Here is a 20,529-nt window from a genome sequence, read left to right as displayed (position 1 = left end):
CCCATTGGTATGGGACTGAGGAAAATCCTAGAAGCAATGTATGGATATGCCAGGTACTGCGCTGCAGACCTCAGTAATATCCACTGCAGAGACCACAGAGGCCTTCTTATGCTCCTCTGGCAGGAGAATCCCAGATCTTGCACTTAGAGAACCACAGAAACACAGAATGGTTGGGGTTAGAAGGGACCTCTGAAGATCATCCAGTCAAACCCATCTGCTAAAGCAGGTTGACCAGAACAGATCACACAGGAATGTGTCCAAGTGGGTTTGAATGTCTCCAGAGAAGATGACTCTACAGCCTCTCCAGGTCACCTGTTCCAGGGCTCTGGCACCTCGAAGGAAAGAAGTTTCTCCTTGTATTCGGATGGAACCACCCCGGACAAGCCCATGAGGACAGTTGACCTTCAGCAAGAAGATGAAGAGCTGGAATATCAGAGTGTGACCAGACTTGGAGAAGAGGGCAGTTGAGGAGCTGTGATAACCAGATGAGCTGCAGGCTGGGTTTGGGGGTGAATCAGGCAAGATCCTGCTGAATGTAGAGGTCTAGTCCACATTGAACCTCTGTTCTGACCCCAAAGCTCCATAGGTGTTTATACATGAACAAACCATGCAGCTACTAAAACAACCAAAAAGCAATGAAATCTCCAACAAACATTTCCTGATGTACAAACCTTCCTCAGTTGAAAAAGAAATCTATCCCGTTTCTCTGCAGACCTAGGAAAGAAATTCTCCTTACTAGAAATGAAGCACCAGGTTCCACCAGAGTGGTTCCAGTTTATACAGCACTAACAAATACTTAATTAGAAAACTGGTGTCTCTTGCTGATTCACCATTTGATTTATTCTTTGGGAAACAAACAGGCACCTTTGGCTCGTGTGAACTCCTACAGGGTGAATAAAGCCCTGCAGCACATGTCTGACTCAGAAATGGCCCTGGAGGGGAAATCTTGTTGGTCTGAAAAGGAAGAGCTGCCCTAAGGTTCAGTTTTTGGAGAGAATTAGTTCTCTACATGCTCACCCACACAAATACAAAGAAAACCTTGGAGGCTTTTAGGCAAGAGACTCTAGGTCTCAGAGGTCAGGGATTTACTAGAATAAAAATCATTGTCAGTTTAACAAAGTATTCCCTGGGATTGTATTACTAGCAATTGCTCCTCTTTCCCTCCCTCAAATGATCATGATGAGGAAAGAAAATTGCTCACCCCAAGAGAGGAAATAATAAACCCCCAGCCTTTCTGCTCTCTCTATTGCTGTGCAAGATTTGCAGCCTCTTTCCTGCTGTATACATGAAAAACAAAACAAAACAAAACAAAGCAAAGCAAAACAAAACAAAACACAAACAAAAAACCCCAAGCTACGAATGTTGAGTTTGTGATCCAGAACAGAAAGCAAAAATGATTCATTGCTGGGGCAGGGGACATATCCCCAGACAGTGTAAATCAGCACTGGACCAGTGCTTGCTGGTTTACACCAGCTGGGGCCCAAGCCCTGGGGAGCATCATTTTCTTTTTACATTGTGTGATCCATGAAAACATCTTCAGTCCAGGGAGCTGGACATGTACCAAGGGCTAAAGACAAAGCCACTTTATCTTCAAATCCCATTGCAACGTAGTGAGGCTGCAGGGAGAGTCAGACATCAGAGCAAAAATATGCTGAGGAACAAATGTGCAGATAAATCCTGGTAGGACTTCTGTATGTGATGGAGACCTGTCTGATGGGCAAACTCATGTGACTTTTGCATAAACACGTTGCATTACTTTGTGCCTATTAACAGCTCAACAAGAAACGATGATAGTCCAGACTTCAGAGAAGGGAGGAAGATTGAGCTGTTTGATCACTACTTGGTGTAAACATGCTCAGAGCAGGGTAAGATGACAATGTGATCAGTCACACCTGAGCCACAGCTGCCCTGTGGTTTCCACTTCTGGAACGCATTGAGGTAACTCTCACGTTACAGAGATCTGGACACAGAGATGCTCTGCACTGCAAGGGGACAGAAGAACCGCACAGGGAGCCTGTCTCTGATTATATTGTCTTCCTCCCCACCTGCCCTCCTCTCTGCTGGCGTGCAAAAGATCATTTCAGTCTCTTTATTAATGCAGACTTTTCCAATGAAACAACCATCCACAGAGTGGAAGAGCAAATAAATGTAAACTCAGACAACTGCTTTTGTCCATGCTCCTGTAGAGCCTTTAGAAGAGAGTTAGGTGGAAGATAGGTCTTGGTCAGAGATGAAAGAAGGTGAAAGGTTTGAGAGAAGTGGCTGAGGGACCTAGGGGGTTCAGCCTGGAGAACAGAAGACTGGGGGGAGACCTTCTCGTTCTCTGCAACTGCCTGAAAGGAGGTTGTAGTATAGCGGGTGTTGGTCTCTTCTCCCAAATAACAAGTGATAGGAAGAGAGGAAATGGTCTCAGGTTGCACAGGGGACAGTTGGTTGGATCTTGGTGAAATTTTTTTCCCAGAAAGGGTTGGAACAGGCTGCCCAGGGCAGTGGTGGAGTCACCATCCCTGGAGGGGTTGAACAGATGTGGGGATGAGGTTCTTAGGGACATGGTTTAGTGTCAAGGGTGGGTTAACAGTTGGACTCAATGATCTTCAAGGTCTCTCCAATCAAAATTATTCTATGGTTCTGTGACCTTTTGCCAACCCCAGAGAGAGCCAGTTGCAGCAAGAACCAGCCATCCCCTTCACAGGGAAGGGATAGAGTGATGGTGAGTGACAGTGAGTTCTTTCTGTGCAGACAGTGGCAATTAAGCCACTTTCTGTGGCTGCCCCAGAGCCAAAGTCCACTGCAGTAAGTTTTAGACTTGCCAGCTTGAGTGATCTCCATTTGTACAGGTGTCCTCCCCACAATGCTGCATCCCCAATTCACTAAATACATACTGTCTCACCACAAAAGTTTTGCAGGCTCTGGCAGGCACCCACGTAGGAGTCTTGTTTCTGGCATTTTGGGGGAATTTGGATTAAGAAAATGTGATCTTACCAGCTTCTCAATACAGTCTTTGCTCTCTATGCAGAGACTTCGCATGGGACAGCTGTGATGTGTGAGATGTGTCTGGAGATTCAGTTCAGGATGTCCCTCCTCTGTCCTTGCCTGGCTTAATCTGTACTATTTCTTCAGAGACCCTGAGTTTTCCATGTCTCACTGGGGATGGGCAACTAACTCTGCTCTCCTTGGAGCTGTCCACCTATTAACCCCTTGCTAAGTTATCAGCACAAGAGTCTTCATGGGCCCAGTGGAAAGGCAGAGAATAAGGACTTGTACTCAGGGTTCTGTGGCATAGGATCCCATTTCAGCGAGTGAGCTGTGACGCAACCTTGGAACTTAACCTGAACACTTTTACTCCATGGCTCTTAATTTACTCAATTTTTGTACAAGCTACAAACCAGTATAATCAACAACCCTGACACATACCTACCTCTGTGCTGACTTTCTCCACCAGTCTCGTGACCCTGCGTTTTTCACTCCTCATTGCTAAGTTCTTCTAGAATCAGAATGTCTTGAGTTGGAAGGGACCCACAAGGATCACCAAGTCCAATGCCTGTCCCTGCATGTGACAACTCCTCAGTTCATACCATGTGTCTGAGGGAAATTTAATTAATTGCTCACCAATGTCCCTTTTCTGACTCTACTTTCTGAATTCAAGCTTCTTCCCTCCATGCTTGGAGCACTCCTCTTTCTCTATTTTCCTTCTTTCTTTATCACTCTTTGGCATGCTTTGAGCAGTCTCTTATTTCTTGTAGGGAAGAAGTTCCACTGCAGCCTTTAAAAACCCATTTATCACCCTTTTTCCAATCCCAACCACATACCTTGGTGGCAAGTAGCCTTGTCAGGTAGATCTCAGAAACCATCTTGCTGCCTCGGTCACCCTCTTTTTGGTCACCATGTTCATGGTTCTTCACCAAATGCCACATCTTGACTCCACTCTCGAGGTCAGGGGTGATCATGGGGGTGCGGGAACGGAGGCTGTCAGGGCTGCCCGTGTAACGGATCATGTTTTCTGCAAAGAGAGATACATATGTTTCAGCCCTAGTAGCACTTGTGTTGGGATTAACGGGTTTCACCATGGAAATGTGCTAATGACGGGCCACCTAATATAAGTTTTTCATGAGACAGGCAAAAAGACGACCTCTTCTGTCTGGGTTTGGTAGCAGGTACTTATCCCATTCAGTGTACAGAATGGATGCTCATACAGATCTGGGTATGAAGCTGAGACAGTCACAACTAGTGAGTCCACCCTGGGGTGAGGTTAGTTTGGGTCTCCAAAGTGAGGAAGCTGTAGCAATGCTGTGATGTCCCTGCTCTCACAAGCTCTGCATTTCCACATTAATATTAAATAAATTTCCATCAATCAATATGTAACAATAGGCAGCAATGGCATATTTCCAGATGAAATTAGTGTGAGACACAGAAGACTCCAGAGCATTTGTATGGGCCAGGTCTTATTGTCAAAGCATCATCCTATGACTGAGGGATTTGCTCAGCAAAGAAAAGGGATGTCAACCAAGCCAGACATGATGTCAAAATTTCCTCTCTAAAGACACCTTTAGCCTCAGAATTTCACCTCTCTTTGCCCCTGAGTGATGGCATGAGGCATTCCCCTCCCTGACCTTCCAACAATGCTGTGGATATGGAGTGTTTTCCAACTATAATTAACAGAAGAGTGTTGCACCTTTCTGTAGCAAGATCTGAATCAGCCTCATTAATGCATTCCCGATCTCTACATATTAATTATCAGATGGAATATCCTTTTTCTCTCTGGATGCTGTTTTCTTAATTGCAATTAACAGTCACTTCTGACCCACCACATCTTCTCCTCCCCCTGCATTCTTCCCCACTCCCTCCTCCCGAAAAATCAAATGGCAAAAGAATTAAAGAAATCCAACAGAAATTAACCCCCCTCAAGTCTTCCTTTTCAAAGGTCACTGTGTCTTTCAGTAATTGCAACAATATGGCAAAGAGGATGAATATTAATAAGGTCTGTTGGAATGCTTATGTCCTTGGAGAAAGAGGAAGGGGGCTCCTCCGGACATTGAGCAACTGTATTTTGCCTCAAGCTAAAGGGAGTAAGAAGGATCAGAAATGCTTTCATAAGTTAAAAAATAATAATAAACTGATAGGAGAGGGTTGCATCCAGGTTGGAGGGTGGTTTTGAAGCACTCTGGTTGCACATTAGAGAGGTCTTGCTTTGCCTTCCAGTATCACCATGGTGAGACACGTCCTGAGCTGCAATTCAGGGGGAAAGGTGTGTGAAGGTGCAAGTGAGGCTCACGAGATCTCTGGCTCTGCAGAAGAATTTCCACCTGGAATCTATTTCACAGCTGTCTCATTCTCGCTTCTCTCATGGGTAAAGTGGGAACAACAATCCACTACTGATGTAAGACCTCAGTAAGACATTTTTATTATTATTCCAGGTGCAAATTCCTTTGGGATAATAAGACAGCTGGGTGTGACACACAAGACCCACACTGAGACACAACTGTAGACAGGATATGCCCTACATAGATTGTGGTTGCTTGTAGCCTCAGAGGCCTCTTATCTGTGCCATGGATTCATCTTCATGATAGACCGTGCTCCAAAGACTTTGGCCACCAGAATGACTGAGCCCATGCAGTGTCCTGTGCTTCCCCCTTGCCTCTAAGAGTGAGATTCAGTGATCTAAAATGTAGGCAGCTAATCTTATAGGGTCCTCCTTTTGTTAATGAGAGAGGAGAAGTACTTCCTAAGAGCAACTCAACCACTCGGATCAGCAGCTTGGACCAGACACCAAGGTTTTAGATGGCTAAATCCTCTCCTCCTGTCATTCCTCAAGCAATCATATCAACCAGTCATTGTCTTTGCTGGTGTTCAGTGTCTTGTAGCCACCATGAAGTTTTGGATGTCTCCTTCTCAATCCACATCAGCAGACAGGTCCTTACCATACTTGCTGGCTGAGGTCCGGGAGACTGTGGAGTTGTTGACTGCGTTGTAGGCAGTGACTTGCTTGGAGACTAAAGCTACCACAGATCCATCTGGCACCTGTAGAGAAAAAAAGGGACTTTGTCAATAAGCTTCTGAGAACTGGCTGAGGAGCACGTCAAGGAGAACAGAGATTCGAACAGCAGAAACTGAGCTGTAAACCAGTGTCACTGTAGGCGAGACAGTAGTTTTGTTCCAAAGCTTCAAATGCTTTCTTGAGGTTCTATTAATAAAAAAGGCACAAAAAGTCTTGTTATACTGCTAGAAGCCTGGACCTGGGAGATAGGACAACTGATGACAAAGTAGACTCTGCTCCATCCAGATCCTAACTCAAAATCCAGTGACAACAACGCGAGTCTTTGTATTAACCTCAGTAAAGCTGCCAGCAAGCTCTTCACAAGGAAGTTCTTATGCAGAACAGGAGCATGAGAAGAATAAAATGATCTGAGCTATTCCAAACATCGAAGATGGCATGTGCCATAAGGATGATAAAACTGATGGGAAATTTTCTATTCCTTCCACCTAGCTGCAAGTGATATCTAGGTGCCTAGCTCAGATATGGTTATCTACATTTTCCACCCTGATGGGTCCTGTTAAATTCTCCATACACATTCTCCTTCTTCCATGAGCCAAATGAACTACTGGACTGAAGTGAGTACCACAACTGTGTCAGATTTGGAGTGCCTGTGTTCCAGGATGTCACAGAACAGCATTTCAATAGAAAACAAAGTTTTCTGAAACAAGCCAGACTTTCCAGTTCTACAGTTAGGCGATTCATGTGGGTCCTGTATCAGAAATGTTAACAAGCCGGTGGCTCAGAGGAGCCATATCAGAAATATCTGTGATAAATAAGACATCATAAAAAGGAGATAGGTGGAAAAAAAAACCTGCTAAGAACGCCTAACTCTTGTCTATGTAATAATAATAATTAGCACTTGCATAGAGTTTTTCATCTTCAAAGCACTGCAGAGGCTAATTAAATAGGCCCTCAGCAATCACGGAAGGCAATAATTGGCTCTTTGTAGTTTTAATCCCACATTAGAGATGGGGAAACTGAGGCAACAAGAATATCAGTGTCTGTCCTAGTGTGTTCTGTGTCTGCCCTCAGGATAGCCAAAGTAAATGATGTAGAGTTCAGCACCCTGACAGCTGAGACCTGCTCTGCCCCAGCTCATCTATATAGCTGGGAGCTCATTGCCTGAAGCAAACAGCTGGAAAAGGCACAGAAGGGAAAGAAAATTATGCCTTTTTTTGTGTGTGAAATAAAATAGAAAACATCTCTGCTGCCCCTGAAAAACATGTTCTGGAGTCAGCCAGCAATGCTTAAGTCAATCTGAAGTGAAAAGTTTAGTTTCCTTTTCAAATTATTGCTTGCTGCCTCCTCAGGTCAGCTCTTAAATGAAAAGAAAATCTTGTTATGAAACATAGATAGAAAAGGTGTGATTGAGGAAATGACAAAATCGTCAGCATCAGATTAAACTTAATAAGGTTTGGACTGGGGTTTTTTTTGGCAAGGAGGGAAAGGACTGGGGAAGCTTTTGACCCAAACTCCGTTTTTTATGACATCTATCACTTGTGTAAGATATTTTTGGACTTCTTTAGCCCTCTCCTATGAATCTCAAGGTCATGCTGAGATGGATGTCAACAGGATGGATATGCTCAAAACAAGGGATCTGCCCAGTTATTGCCCACTCAATTGTTGTTTACTTCTGCGTCTTAGAGAATAACACTTTGCCCTTCTTCTTTTCACTTTCTTAGCTGATCTACCTTCTACCTACCCATCGTCTCCCACAGTTACCTGGTAGTGTGCCAGGGTGTTGAGTCTCTTCCAGTCATTCTCTATCTTGGTTGTGATGTCTTCATCCTGAAGGATCATCCTTGCCCCACTTGCTTGCCGCCACTCTGCAAGGAGAAGAGGGACACTGAACTCTGCTGTTCAAAGGCTCTGAGATAGGGGACAGAGCCTTGGTAGTCCCTGTGCCCATGACCCACGTGGTCACACACACGCAGGCTGCATCCATGTAGCAGCACAACAGCCATTGCCACAACCCTCTGTCAGATGCCTCCAACCACATACAACATATGGATGCACAAACATCCAGAGCCCATGAGAGAGGGAAAGATAGGTTCAAGGAGGTGGTTCAGGAAAGCAAAAATCAGAGACATATGGTAAAGTACAGAGATGAGACCTTGGTTATCCACACTGGTTTCTTCACCCTTGATAAAATGATTTTGCTGTCACAAAATAACTTTTGCACAGGAAACACCCACCCCTTTAAAACAGAAATCAGAACACAGAGAAGTTGCCTATAGAGATGAGAAGTCCAAGGCTGGTGCATAGCTGCACACAATGGTGAGCTCTATACAGAGAAATAATGCACAGAATCATAGAATCGTAGAATCACAGAATAATTTGGGTTGGAAGGGACCTTCAAAGCTCACCCAGTCCAACCCCTGCCATGAGCAGGGACATCATAACATGGCTGTTTCCAAGCCCAACCTGTCCTTGTATATGTTAGCCATCACCATGGGTCAGGGGTAATTGAATGTCACTCACGTCAGCCATATAAATTAGTGCCCAGTTCTCTTTAGCAGCATGGACATAGCCTTTATCAATACCTGAGATTTGTCTAACTGCCAAGACCTAGACACAGACAGGGCTCTCCTGGGCAGACCAGTGTCTTCTTCAGCACTGCACTAGACCCTGTACTGGGCTCAGGTTGTCTCCATTGCTGCTCACTCAACGCTTCTTGATACTCAAATTACAAAGTCAATCCCAAATCAGGAAGCCCTTTGCTTTGGGCACAGTGGAGGAACGCCAGGGAGAAGATCCAGAGACAGAAGCAACACCTTGCTCCATGGAGCACTTAATCTACTAGCCTTCAGCAATGTGTCTGTGCGCAGAAGGGCTTTATTTTTGGTCCGCATCCAGTTCTCCAGCTTTTGTCTCAAAATGATGAATGCTCCTCTCCTTCTGCAGGACCGGAGCACCCCATCACTTCCTAGGGAATCACCTTTTCCTCAAATCTTGAAGAGTGCTTTCCCCACAGAAAACTCACAGACTTGCCTATAGGTGAGGAATACAAGAATAAAACTGAAAGGAGGGAAACGTAGTATCACTTGGTGACATCAGAGGAAACTATGGCTTAACCACAGACAACCTGGACCATCCAAAGGTTCCCTTTTGGTTGTCATGTCTCAATCACATACAGTTTAGCCAGAGCCATAGCAGAAAGTCTATTCACTTGAGAGAGTTAATTAAAATGAACTCTGGGATATGGAGGCATCACCTGCCACCCCTGCTTATTTTTCCTAATATAAAAATGCAAGGACCGTTGCAAATTTCTTTCGGTTTCAGCAGTTTTCTTATCACATAATTAAAATGTATTGGGAAAGCCGCCCTTGCCTTTATTATTCATTTAAATCAGCAGGAAGAGGTCAGCTGCTGTTTATTGCTGGATGTTACTTTGGCTGGAGATACTCGGAGTATAAGCAAAGGTTATCTTGGATGAGCACTGATCCTGAACTGCTCATCATTTACTCCAGCTCACCAGATCCTCACCTACATTATCTTTGTGATATCCGAGGGTGATGCTCTGTTCATTCCCACCTGGACCACATTCCTAGAAGCTAACTGGTCACAGATACTGCTTGGAAAAACACAAAATACTGAAATTCAGGCTGGGCTGAGAAATAGTGTTCTTACGATGTGCTCCATAGAGTGCCTAAGCCACTTCTGCTGTCACACAGTGTGTATTTCATGCACCTTCCTCATGGTCTCTTGGGGATGGTATCTCTTTGACCTCTTTCCTTCAGGGCTCTAGATGTTCCTATGGTCTTCCTCTCCCCTGATTTTTCTTTGAGGAGGTACACACACTTATGTGGCGTTTTGGGAGGGATGCACAGGTTCTCAGTGTTGCACTTGGCTCTGATATGAGGGGTAGGCACAGCTTTCCTCATTTTCTGCTTTATTAGTATTCAAGGGCTAGATGAGGTCCTCAGAGCAGCACAAGCTTTTGCTCTGCTCCTGGGGAGCTGGTGACATTGTGGGATATCCCCTCAAGCCCTTTGTGCTTCTGCATAGGCACAGGGGTTTACCAAGCCCTTCCTCTTAGAATCATAGAGTAGTTTTGGTTGGAAGAGACCTTCAAAACTCATATAGTCCATCCCCTCTACCATGAGCAGGGACATCTTCACTCAGCTCAGGTTGCTTAGAGCCCCATCCAGCCTGGCCTGGGATGTCTCCAGGAATGGGGCATCTGCCACCTCTTGGCCTTTGTGCAGAAAAGGGCCATGCAAGGAAGAGGAAGGGCCAGTCTGACTCTGTACAAGACCCAATCCTGCGCAAGACCAAGGGAAAAAACAACCTCCAGGGCAGGTTCAGAGCATCTGGCTTTGCTTTTGCAGCCCGTTTGCCCTGACCAAACACAAATCACTTCATCTGAGCAATGAAAGACAAAGGACCCCCAGTTGTGCACCCCCAGCTCTTCCTAGTCTCAGAGGAGCACTGCATGGTCCCCTTCTCCACGAGTGCCAGCTGAGGTGGTCACACACCTATCTACAAGGAAATGCAATATCTGCGAGCAAGGGAATGGGAAGGGAGGGTGCAGAGGAGGAGAAGGTGACCCTGACATCCATTTTCACAGCATTAAGTGAAAACTCTTAGCTTTGTCCTCGCTGGCAGCACCCTGTCCCCTCTCTCATAAGATCTGTGCACTCCTCTGCGAGCTGGCACAAAGAAGAGACATACTCCAATCCAATTTGTTACACTTCCACCTTCCAGAGAGAGGGGGAGCGAGGTAAAAAATCCCATTATCTTTATCAAGCCTTCCAATCTGGAGCAGTGGTAAATGCAAACTCAGGAGACAGCTGCTGTGAAGCCTTTATATTTCATTCAGCAGATAGTGTATCTTTTTATTGCACACAGGAATTACTTCTTTTTTTTCTTTTTCACTCTCTTTTTTTTTTTTTTAAGAAACAACCTTTCTGTTCATCTTGACTGGGGAAAAGGAAATTCCAGGGGCCTTTGACAAAGAGGTGTTACTTTGAGCTGCAGGAATACTGGCTAGGGAATGACTCTATGGGGAATTGGGAGATGGGTAGATGTCCTCCTACATCTCAAAATCTACAGAAAACATTACACCTCTCTTGTGCCTTCTCCGTGATCTATGTCACCCTGAAGATGCCCATTAAATAAAGGAGAAAAGTGGAGCAAAGGGAACATTTTTATGGGCAACTGAAATACCCAGGTGGATGAAAGACTTGCCAGCTCACTTCAGGTGCCGTCATCTGAGCTACTCATCATCAATTACCCCATCATGTACAGGCACTTCTAGGTCATGATGCTTACAACCCATTTCAGTCAACTTTGTGCCATACACTGTGCTGCCCACCCTTCTCCTAAAGACCCAACTGTCCCATGAAGGGGTGGGAAATGGTTTGTGTTTGACTCTGCATGTGGAACAAATGCACGTGGCTTACACAGGTTCGCTGCCTATTTCATGATCATTTGTGTTCATGAAGGATTAGTCTGAAGAGCTAGAGGGCTATTTTTAGTCCTATGAGTATTTTTTCGCTTCCCAATAATTTCCACGAGAGAGACAGATATTGGCACAGAAAACAGGAGAATAAACCTTTTGTCTGTATGCTGAGGGCATCGGTATAACCAGATGGGTAGGAAGCAAAAATGGGTAAATGTCTAGTATGTAATGACCTCTAGGAAGCAAGAAGAAACTCAGCTTTGCTTCTGAGGTGGAGAAAGTACTGTCATGGTTGGGGAAAGAAAAATAATATCAGAACGCATAAAAGGAAGATGATCGGGAAATATTTCATCCTCAATATGCAAGTTGTCTGCCTTACTGTACATATACTAGAGTTAGAACCAGTTTAAATGGCTTCTAAAGCTTGAACCTCCCCACCCCAGAACTTCACCGTGGGTGAGGCAGCAGAATCTTGCCCTGACGTGTTCCACAATGAGCCTGAGAGAGCATCCCTGGGTGCAAGGCAATTAACCGAGCAGCTCTTGTCCCCTCAGCAGTCCATTTCAAAAAGCAGCCGAAACACAGGGAAGAGTGAATACCTCAGCACGAAGTCGAATCCCTGTTTTGTGATCCTCACACCCTAATGCTTTCCCAAAGATGGAGCATTTTATTTATGGTGGGGGCTGTAAAAAATAACAATAACAAAAATAGCCGCTGAAGAAAGAAGCCTTTACTCAGAGGGCTGCAATGCAGGTTTTGGACTAGAATGTAACCTCAGGGTGTCCAAAATAAGTGCTTTCAGCTGACAACCCCCTCCATGAGTTGTCTGGGTAACTGCAAAACATTATGACATTTGTGACACATACAAGTCACTCTGCCTGCAGCTACCCTGCGTTTAACAACTCCAAATAACTCATTAGCTTGTTTGCTTTCTTCCATGCGAGCAATCTGGCCTTAGTATGGACAGAAAGCCCAGAAAATTGTGATGGTAATAGAAAATGGTGTTGCTGCTTCAAAAACCATCCATTTCAAGGCCAGATTACAGTCATCTGCTCTGACCTAGAGTTTTGCATGGACTGGCGGGGCTGATCCAGCTGCCTTTGCGGTTCTGAGCATTCAGCCTGGGCCAGGTTGATCCTGAGAGCTCCCTGCTGCTTTTTGAAGGCCAGCAGTGCTTTTTGCTCTCTCCTTGCTGCCTTCGCTGTCACTGAAGGATGCCAGGTGCCAACAAACATCTTTTCCTGCAAAGGGGTTGGGCTGGAGCTTTGAATATCCTCTTGTTCCTGCTTCACCCATTGCAGCCCTGCTCCTCCCACCTTGTTAGCTGCTGTGCTAAAGGAGCCTGCAACTATATTGCTGCTGGCAAGACTATTCTACCAGATTATGGGGGATTTTGTGTTTTATTTTGTGGTTTTTTTTACCCAACTGCATCGTCAGTGCTATTAACCAAACATCTGCTCATTAAGTATTCTCCTGTCAGCATGGACAAGGCTGTATTTTGAAGGGTGAACACATTCATAAATGCTTTCTGGGACTTGTTGGTCCTCAGCATCACTCAGCAGGTCAATCTTTCTTAAAACAGCAGCAGAGCTGGATGCAAAATTGTCAGGCTCCAGCTGGGACTCTGCACACACATTTCTGTATCTGTCAGTTGTCAGAGCCATGGTAAAATCTGCGGACTCCAGTTTATCCCTCATATTTGCAACATTCAGGTAAAATTCCTGCCTCCCAATATGTATGCATCGCTCACCCCCATAGGAGAAAAACTACATCGTGTTCATACCCAGTCTGAGATCCAAACGTAATGGGCTCTGTGGCCGCCATCCAGCATCAAATAAGTAAAAAATTCACAGAATCAGGAAACTACACTCCTCCAGTCTACCGTGCCCTGGCATCCTGCCCTGCCAGCCCCGTGCTCACCGTGTCACTCATCATTCCCCTGCCGACTCACAGCAGCTCCAAAACCATCTTGAGTCCTTTCTTGATGATGTGTATGATCTGCTCTTTATTGCTGCTGGTTTTGGCAGATTGTTGCATTATTCTAACTGCCTTTCATGAGCAGGAATCTTGTTGCAGTTTCTGTCAGGAATCTCTTCCTCCCCTACACATTCACACATGCATATAGACTCTTAACTTTCATCCCTGACCTCTCTTTCCTGCCTCTATTGCTGCTCTGAATTGTTTCTCGGTGTCAGTCCATTCCTTCTCCTCTTCGTTCCTCTTCTGCATTGCTGGGTTTTATAGACTCCATCATTTTCCATTCAAGTCTCTTTCACTGAAGGTCAGTGAGGGGAAATCCTGGCAGAGACAGCTACAATACAGTTCCCAGCTGCCTATCACAAACATCAGCAATGCCCTGAGCAGATTTTTCTACATTCTTTCACAGTAGCCTCCAGCTGCTGTGTCGCATCTGCCTCTGGACCCCAACTTCAGACATCTCACTCTTTACAGCATCCTTCCTCCTGATTTTGGGCAGAGACAGATTTTGGCCTCAGAGACATCAGGTTGTACACCTCCCTGTATGCCCCATAGATCAAAAACACAACTGCCTAGAAATGCAAGTGAAGCTGGTGCACATCTTTCCACCCTCCAAACAGAGCAATGCAGGAAGGAGCAAACCATAGAGAAAAAAAAGAAACCATTAATACATTAACAGAAGGACTAATCTTTCCTTAAGACCTTCTAGACCTCTGCAGAAAGGAAATCTCAGAGCAGCAGCTCCCAGACCTGCTGTTGGTGCTGGCAGGAGAGAGAAGTAGTCAGGGGTGCAATGGATGCAGCCACTGAACAGAGAATGTTTCATCCCCTTTCACATGCCCATACAATGAGTAATTAATACTGCTTGGGCTGTGACTATCTCATCAAGAAGGTATATATAATCCAAACCACCAATATTCACAGAAGAGGTGGGAATAAACCTCTACAGCCTGAACATGGCTGACAACACCACCTTGGGCATTCAGGGCTCTTTTTCCAGCGGTCTTCGGCAGGAAAGTGAGAATAGCCCCCATCATGCCCTTTCCATACCCTTGTCCAAGCTGTATTCTGTGAACAGATAAAGCAGGGTGGCTACTGGTCTTTTTAAGTCATCATGGACAAAGATTTCATAAGGCAGGAGAATATGCATCACTTTAATCATTCACTTCTTCCCTCCCACCATCACTGCTGCTCTGCCTTGCACAAGCACCAAGGGTACACTCAGTCTGGATACATGGCACTTGCTTCAAGAAATGGTGTCTAGATCATGTTTAGTTGTCTTGCATCTCCCAGCTCCCCTCTCCCTCCTGTCCAGGGACAATCAGGGCCCCTTGTGCACTCACATACCCAAATCCATATCAGCAGCTTTGGGTCGGTGGGAACAGGGCACGTTCTTGAAGATGGCATCGAGGATCTTCTCCTTGACCTGCGTGATGGTGTCACAGTTCAGGATCTTCACCGGGATCTCAGGGCTGTTCACATTGTCGGGGTTCACACAGCTCAGGACCTACGAGAGATGCACTTGAGACGCACTGTGCATTTTACAGAAGCCACGGGAATCCTGTGGCCACCATATGCAGTCACCTTCTCGCAGGTCCCTGCCTACTACAAGCCAGAGGGATCTAGAATGTAATAAGGTGGAAAATGTGTACTGACAGTACAAAGACACCTTCTTTGAGAAGGTATGTAGATATGGTTTCACACAAGGGGGTTGCATCCATCCATGCCTATGCTCCTCTCAACCCCTGTGCCCAGTGAATGAAAGGTAACTCAGGATGTGGCCCTCAGCTGAGTGATGTGGGCTCCCCAGTGTTGCAGCCAATGACAGTGAAGGTTTTCCTGAACTTGTATCTCACGCCACTTATGTCTGTGAAGTGAAACTTCTATACTTGTGGGAACAGCCCCTTATATTTGAGTCTCATTTCCTTGGTTATCTTTGCTATATTAACAAAAGAAAGCCCATGAGTATCAGCTCAGGTTCTGGCATTTTCAGTAAAAATGTTGATCAGACGATGATCATTGACACACTCTTTTCATAGAAACAATAAAAAATGCAATCAAGCCTAATGCTGTTTGGAGCTGAACTGATATTCAAAAGGTTCTCCAGAACTTTTCTTGGCCTCTGATTCATTCCCTACTCCCTACAGAGCTGGTAAGGTGACCTAATTCAATAGTGACCTCCTAACATTGCCACCTGACTTCCACAATTCAGGTAAAAGTGTTTTTCAATCGCTCAAAGTTAAGTTTGCCCATCTTCTGCACAGCACAGGACTGACCAAGACCCTTCTCAGAAGTATGTTATCAATTTTAAACCAAGACTTCTTAAAAAAAATAAAAAAGAAATACAAAACAACAACAACAGCAACAAAACCTTTCATATGTAGAACAAGAAAATTGACCCAACTAGAGAGGCCTCTCATTTCTCAGAAGGTGAATATAATTTTATCCAAAGATTCTGTCCAGGAGTAAATGCAAAGCATATGGGGTGGTGAAGGAGTGAGATGCCTTAAACACATACACACAGTGGTTAACAGCCATCTGTCCACTATTTCTTGGCATTTCTATGTTGAACATTCTGCTTTCTTCTGGTTACAGGAGTGTGAAGTCTATAAACTTTTATAAACTTAACACACCTTTGCACTTGGAAGGAGTGTTCAGCAATGCTTCTGGCTATATATATGGTCATTAAATGTTCCTGTACTATTTTTACAAGTGCAGACATGTTAGTTTTGATGCCTTAGATAAATTCTACCTTGACTGTAAATTTTCTTCTCTGGTGCACAATAGGCACTGGACTCTCTATCACTTTCCTTTTTAAGCTACTAAGATGTAGTGGGATCTCAAAATGGCTTGAAACTGGGTGTAATCATATCAGTATAATTATATATTGGCTCTCCAGGCTCCCTTTGGTGCTGTCATGCTCAACTAAGAGGGACTTGTGAATATATTGCTTACAAAGAGCTCTGTGATCTTTCTGGATGAAAGAGGAGATGTAAATATGAGATATTGATTAGATCATAATGCTATTATTTATATGTCACTTCCAGGAGTATTGAAGAAGCATCAATTTAGATAATAATAACGGCACAGATTTACAGTTCTGTGGCATCTTTCATCTCACAGGATCACAGAACTAAACATAAAAAGCACTGTTGAAATGCATCCAGTGTTGAGGTTGTTAGTTGTCCTCCTCCCATTGCCCATCTGTAGGGAAATGAAGCAGTGATGACAGATTAGGACAGTTCTTTTGAGAGTGCTATGGGGGTCACACATGGTTCTGGAGACCCAGTTACTCTTTAGGTTTATCTCTCAGTGACCCAAGCTGATGCCAGTCAGACCAAGCTGTGTGGTGTGACTTCTCTCTGATGCAAACACCTGGGCTTCAGTTCAGTTCCCCACATGAAGACACTTATTGGTCTTTAAAATAATCTAGGCTACCCTGCCAGACATCTAGCTACTCATTCAGAATGGCCAATGTCTCTTTTAGATGCTGATCAGTGCCCATCACAACACTACCCACCATGCAGTTCTGGAATCCTCACTAGAAGAAAGACATACAATGCTAGAATAATTTGGGTTGGAAGGGAACTTCAAAGGACATTAAGGTGCTGGAGCAAATTCAGAGAAAGGTGACATAGCTGGTGAAGGGTCTGGAGCACAAGTCTTATGAGAAGAGGTGGAGGGAGTTCTAGGAAAAAATTATTCATGCAAAAGGCTGTCGGGCATTGGAAAAGGCTGCCCAGGGCAGTGGTGGAGTCACCACCCCTGGAGGGGTTTAAAAGACACGTAGATGAGATTCTTAGGGACATGGGTTAGTGATGGACTTGGCAGTGTTGGATTAATGGTTGGAGTCAGTGATCTTGAGGGTCTTTTCCAACCAAAATGATTCTATGCAGTGTGGACCACCACCCAAATGGAAGCTGACAAAGGTGATTTGCTCTTATAACTTCATTGCCCTTGAATTTCATAGGATGCCAACTTCGGAAGATGGCCGAAAAGCTCTGCCTGGGTGAGCCAGAATCATTCATGTCCTGACTCAAGTAGTCTTTGCTCTCTTTTCTGGATCAGCTGGAAGAAGAAGTAGCAGTGAAGGCAATATCTCAAAGGGCTGTGCAGAGATTGTTTGCTGTTAGTGGTCTCTAGCATAAATGGGAGCTGCTGATGCTACCTGTAAACTCCAGAAGTCCAGTGTGTTCATTTCAACAACAGTCAAGAGGCTTCTTTCATTATTTTAGGGAATTCGAGCATTTCTTATAGAAATTAACACTCCCCCCAAAGCACAGTTGTTTTGACATATGTGTCCCAGGCCTCACATGGACTTTCAGCTGGTATTTTCCAACTGTTCTCTTGTGGAGCACAAATTTTTTCTCAGTACGAAGACTTCAGGAATTTGCAGGATATACCTGTGTATTGCACACGCTAAATGGCTCTTCTTGGAGACTGACATGGGCCTTATTGAAGTAATCATTACTCTAGAGATTGAAAATATCTGCTCCTCATCCAACAGGCTGAAGTTCCTAATTATAATAAGGTGTTTGCAATGGCGAGTGAGATTCCTACCACTTCTGTGGGAATCTTCCCAAGGGTTTCCTCTGTTCTCTCTCCAGCTTTCTATAGATTCTCCCTGCTAGGGTATGGCCAAGAGAAGAAATCTAAGCATTGGCTTTATCCATTTAGCAGAGTTCAGGCACTCCAGTCTCACTAGAAGAGTAAGGTTTGCCCTGTGCTTCACCCAGGGCTGTCCTCATAACAGCCAAGGGTAAGAGAAAGAACTAAACCTATTGCTTCTGCAGTTCTCTTCAGCTATGTCGACACAATCTGGTGGGGAAGAGACCTCTGAGATGGCCTGTGTTGTATTTCTGCATGATTAGTCATTTTGAGAGAAGCTTTGTGCCGATCCCCTGAGTGCATTCACTGTTCCTGCTCCATCACATGCCTTTGAGCCCTTTTTTTGGCAAGGTGGATGAAGGAGAGAGGAGACTTCAGTGTTACTTGAGGAGATGCTGAATATTTTGCCACTGAGGGTACACCCACCCTTGGCACCACCGTTCTGTCATGTCTGTGTCAGAACAGCATAAGGACACTGCCACTTGTGGGGTCAACATGGAAAGATGAGGAACTGGGAGCAAGTGGAGTAGTAAACTATGAGCCCTGCTCTCCCACTGACTGTGTGTGACCTTGGGGCATGTCATCTCACTGGATTTGTGTTTATTGACCTTTTTCTACATCCATGGGCTCTTTTTGTTTGCCAGCCCTTCCAGCCATAAGCTGTCCCAAAGTGTATATATAGATGCAATGCTTAGCTCAGCTAAGCCCTGATCTTCACTGTGGATTATTAGCATTTAAATAATAAAGCCATGGTTTATGATTACTTCATATGGGGACCCTGGCTTAGAGTTCTCTGTAGTGTTTGAGTGGTCTGCCCCGAGACAAGGACATCACTATGGTTTCTGTCCTGGCGACAGACGTCTTTCTGTTCTAGATTGGGCTAAGGGAGATCCAAGTTGGCCAGCACGTGGTAAGACTTAGCAGTGAGCAAAGACAAGAAAGACCTCTAAAGAGGCCAAGCATGGGAGAGCCTTCATATTTTGGTAGTAGCTTCCTCCCTGCCAAAATTCTCTGAAAAGCCTTAACTAAAGAAAGCTCAAAGAGCCTTTACCCATCCAGAATATATTGTCAGGAGAGATGATCTGATTAGGCTCTCAGTGCTGGAGCCACCGAGCTGTGCAGGGACCATGCAGAGCAAGATGTACTGGGCAGCTCCCACCTACCACTTCCAAGCACTAATTAGCCAATACTCTTGACAGCTCCTGACACACATCGGGGTCTTTGCTCCCCTGCATTATTTGTATTAATTGAAATGAAGTTGACACAGGAGACGGATGATCTTTCATCTCCCAGCAACCACAGAGCAGTGGCGATAGGGAGCAAGATTTTGCATCTGGACTCTGGTTTGGAGAATGGCTAAAAAATCATAAATTCTGGCAAAGGCAGATGGCAGTCAGCAGGCATGAGATCTCCCCGTCTCTTGTAGATGGAATAATCTAGCTGTGTTTTTAATAACACCGCAGACCAGAGATGATGAGCACTGGCTGCTCACGAAGACATTAACACAAGAGGGTGTTTCTCTGAGGTATACGGCTTGGGAAAAGACCTACTGTTTAGTTGCAACACATTTATTCTAGCAAATCACATCTGTAACTACCTTAGTTTCTACTGTACTGAAAAATGCTTTGTAAGTAGAGAAATTGTTACAGACTGCAAAGACCTGAGGACATTGAGGTTGCTTCCTTGGAGAACTGTAGGACCTGGCAGACAGCAAATCAGAGTTATCTGGTTTGGAAAGAAAAAAGACGGAAAAAATAAAAATTTAGTAAATGAGGTGTGTATTATGAAATTAGTAATTCCAGATGTCTGAAAGTGCTCTGTCTTCTTTTTTCTCCCTGAGTAAATCAATTTATTTGGATCTGCTTTACACTTAAACCATATTAAAAACCATGACTTCAAATATTTGGTCATGATTAATGAAGGTTAAAGAATAAATGCCTTCCAAAGGAAGCCCAGGCTTTGTGTTCCTGGAATGATGACAATAAACAGGCTGCTTCAATGTGCCGCACAGCTGGAATTGTGATTTAACTCAGTCAAGCAGCCACCTAGCATTCACAAAACATGAACCCAATGAATTTTAGCCACACACACTGCAAACTCACAGTGGTAGAGAGCAGGAGACATTGAGGGAATTCCTATATTACAAATCCTGAATCAGTTCTTGCTTTATTTCATTGCTATATATTTTTAATGAAAGATGACAGACTCCTCAAGGCAGGTAGAGGAAGGACAAAATAAAACAAATAAAGAGAAACAGAAAGGAAGAATAATCCTATTCGTATTCTCCTTCTTCTTAATCTCCTTCACTGAAGCTGATCTCTGTAAATCTGCTGAGATTCCTATCGGGTTATATTTGTCTGCTCTTGAGATGTAAAAGGGAGAGCTGATTAACATCAAACGACACAAAGCGAATGGAGGAGAGCTTTGTTCAGGCTGTTGTATAATTACTACCCTTTGCTGGCTGCTTTATATCAAGTCTAAAAGGATCGGGGGGATTTCCTTTGGT

At 44.6% G+C, this 20,529-nt stretch overlaps 1 protein-coding gene across 1 annotated transcript in view; it reads right to left on the bottom strand.

The window, feature by feature from the left end:
* The window catches only part of PLXNA4 (plexin A4), a gene marked incomplete at its 3' end in the record, with an annotated part of 457,578 nt that overhangs the window by 15,443 nt on the left and 421,606 nt on the right, over positions 1–20,529 (bottom strand). Inside the window, exons 24-27 of the mRNA XM_080363684.1 lie at positions 14,763–14,922; positions 7,757–7,860; positions 5,919–6,018; positions 3,810–4,000 (exon numbers count right to left, since the gene is read on the bottom strand). Coding sequence (XP_080219810.1) covers positions 3,810–4,000; positions 5,919–6,018; positions 7,757–7,860; positions 14,763–14,922 — 555 coding nt within the window. The remainder of the gene's footprint in view (positions 1–3,809; positions 4,001–5,918; positions 6,019–7,756; positions 7,861–14,762; positions 14,923–20,529) is intronic.

The sequence above is a fragment of the Nesoenas mayeri genome, assembly GCF_963082525.1.
Source record: "Nesoenas mayeri genome assembly, chromosome: 1".
Lineage (NCBI taxonomy): Eukaryota > Metazoa > Chordata > Aves > Columbiformes > Columbidae > Nesoenas > Nesoenas mayeri.
The sequence above is the reverse complement of the archived record's forward strand: the minus strand, read 5'-3'. Positions and strand labels throughout refer to the sequence as shown.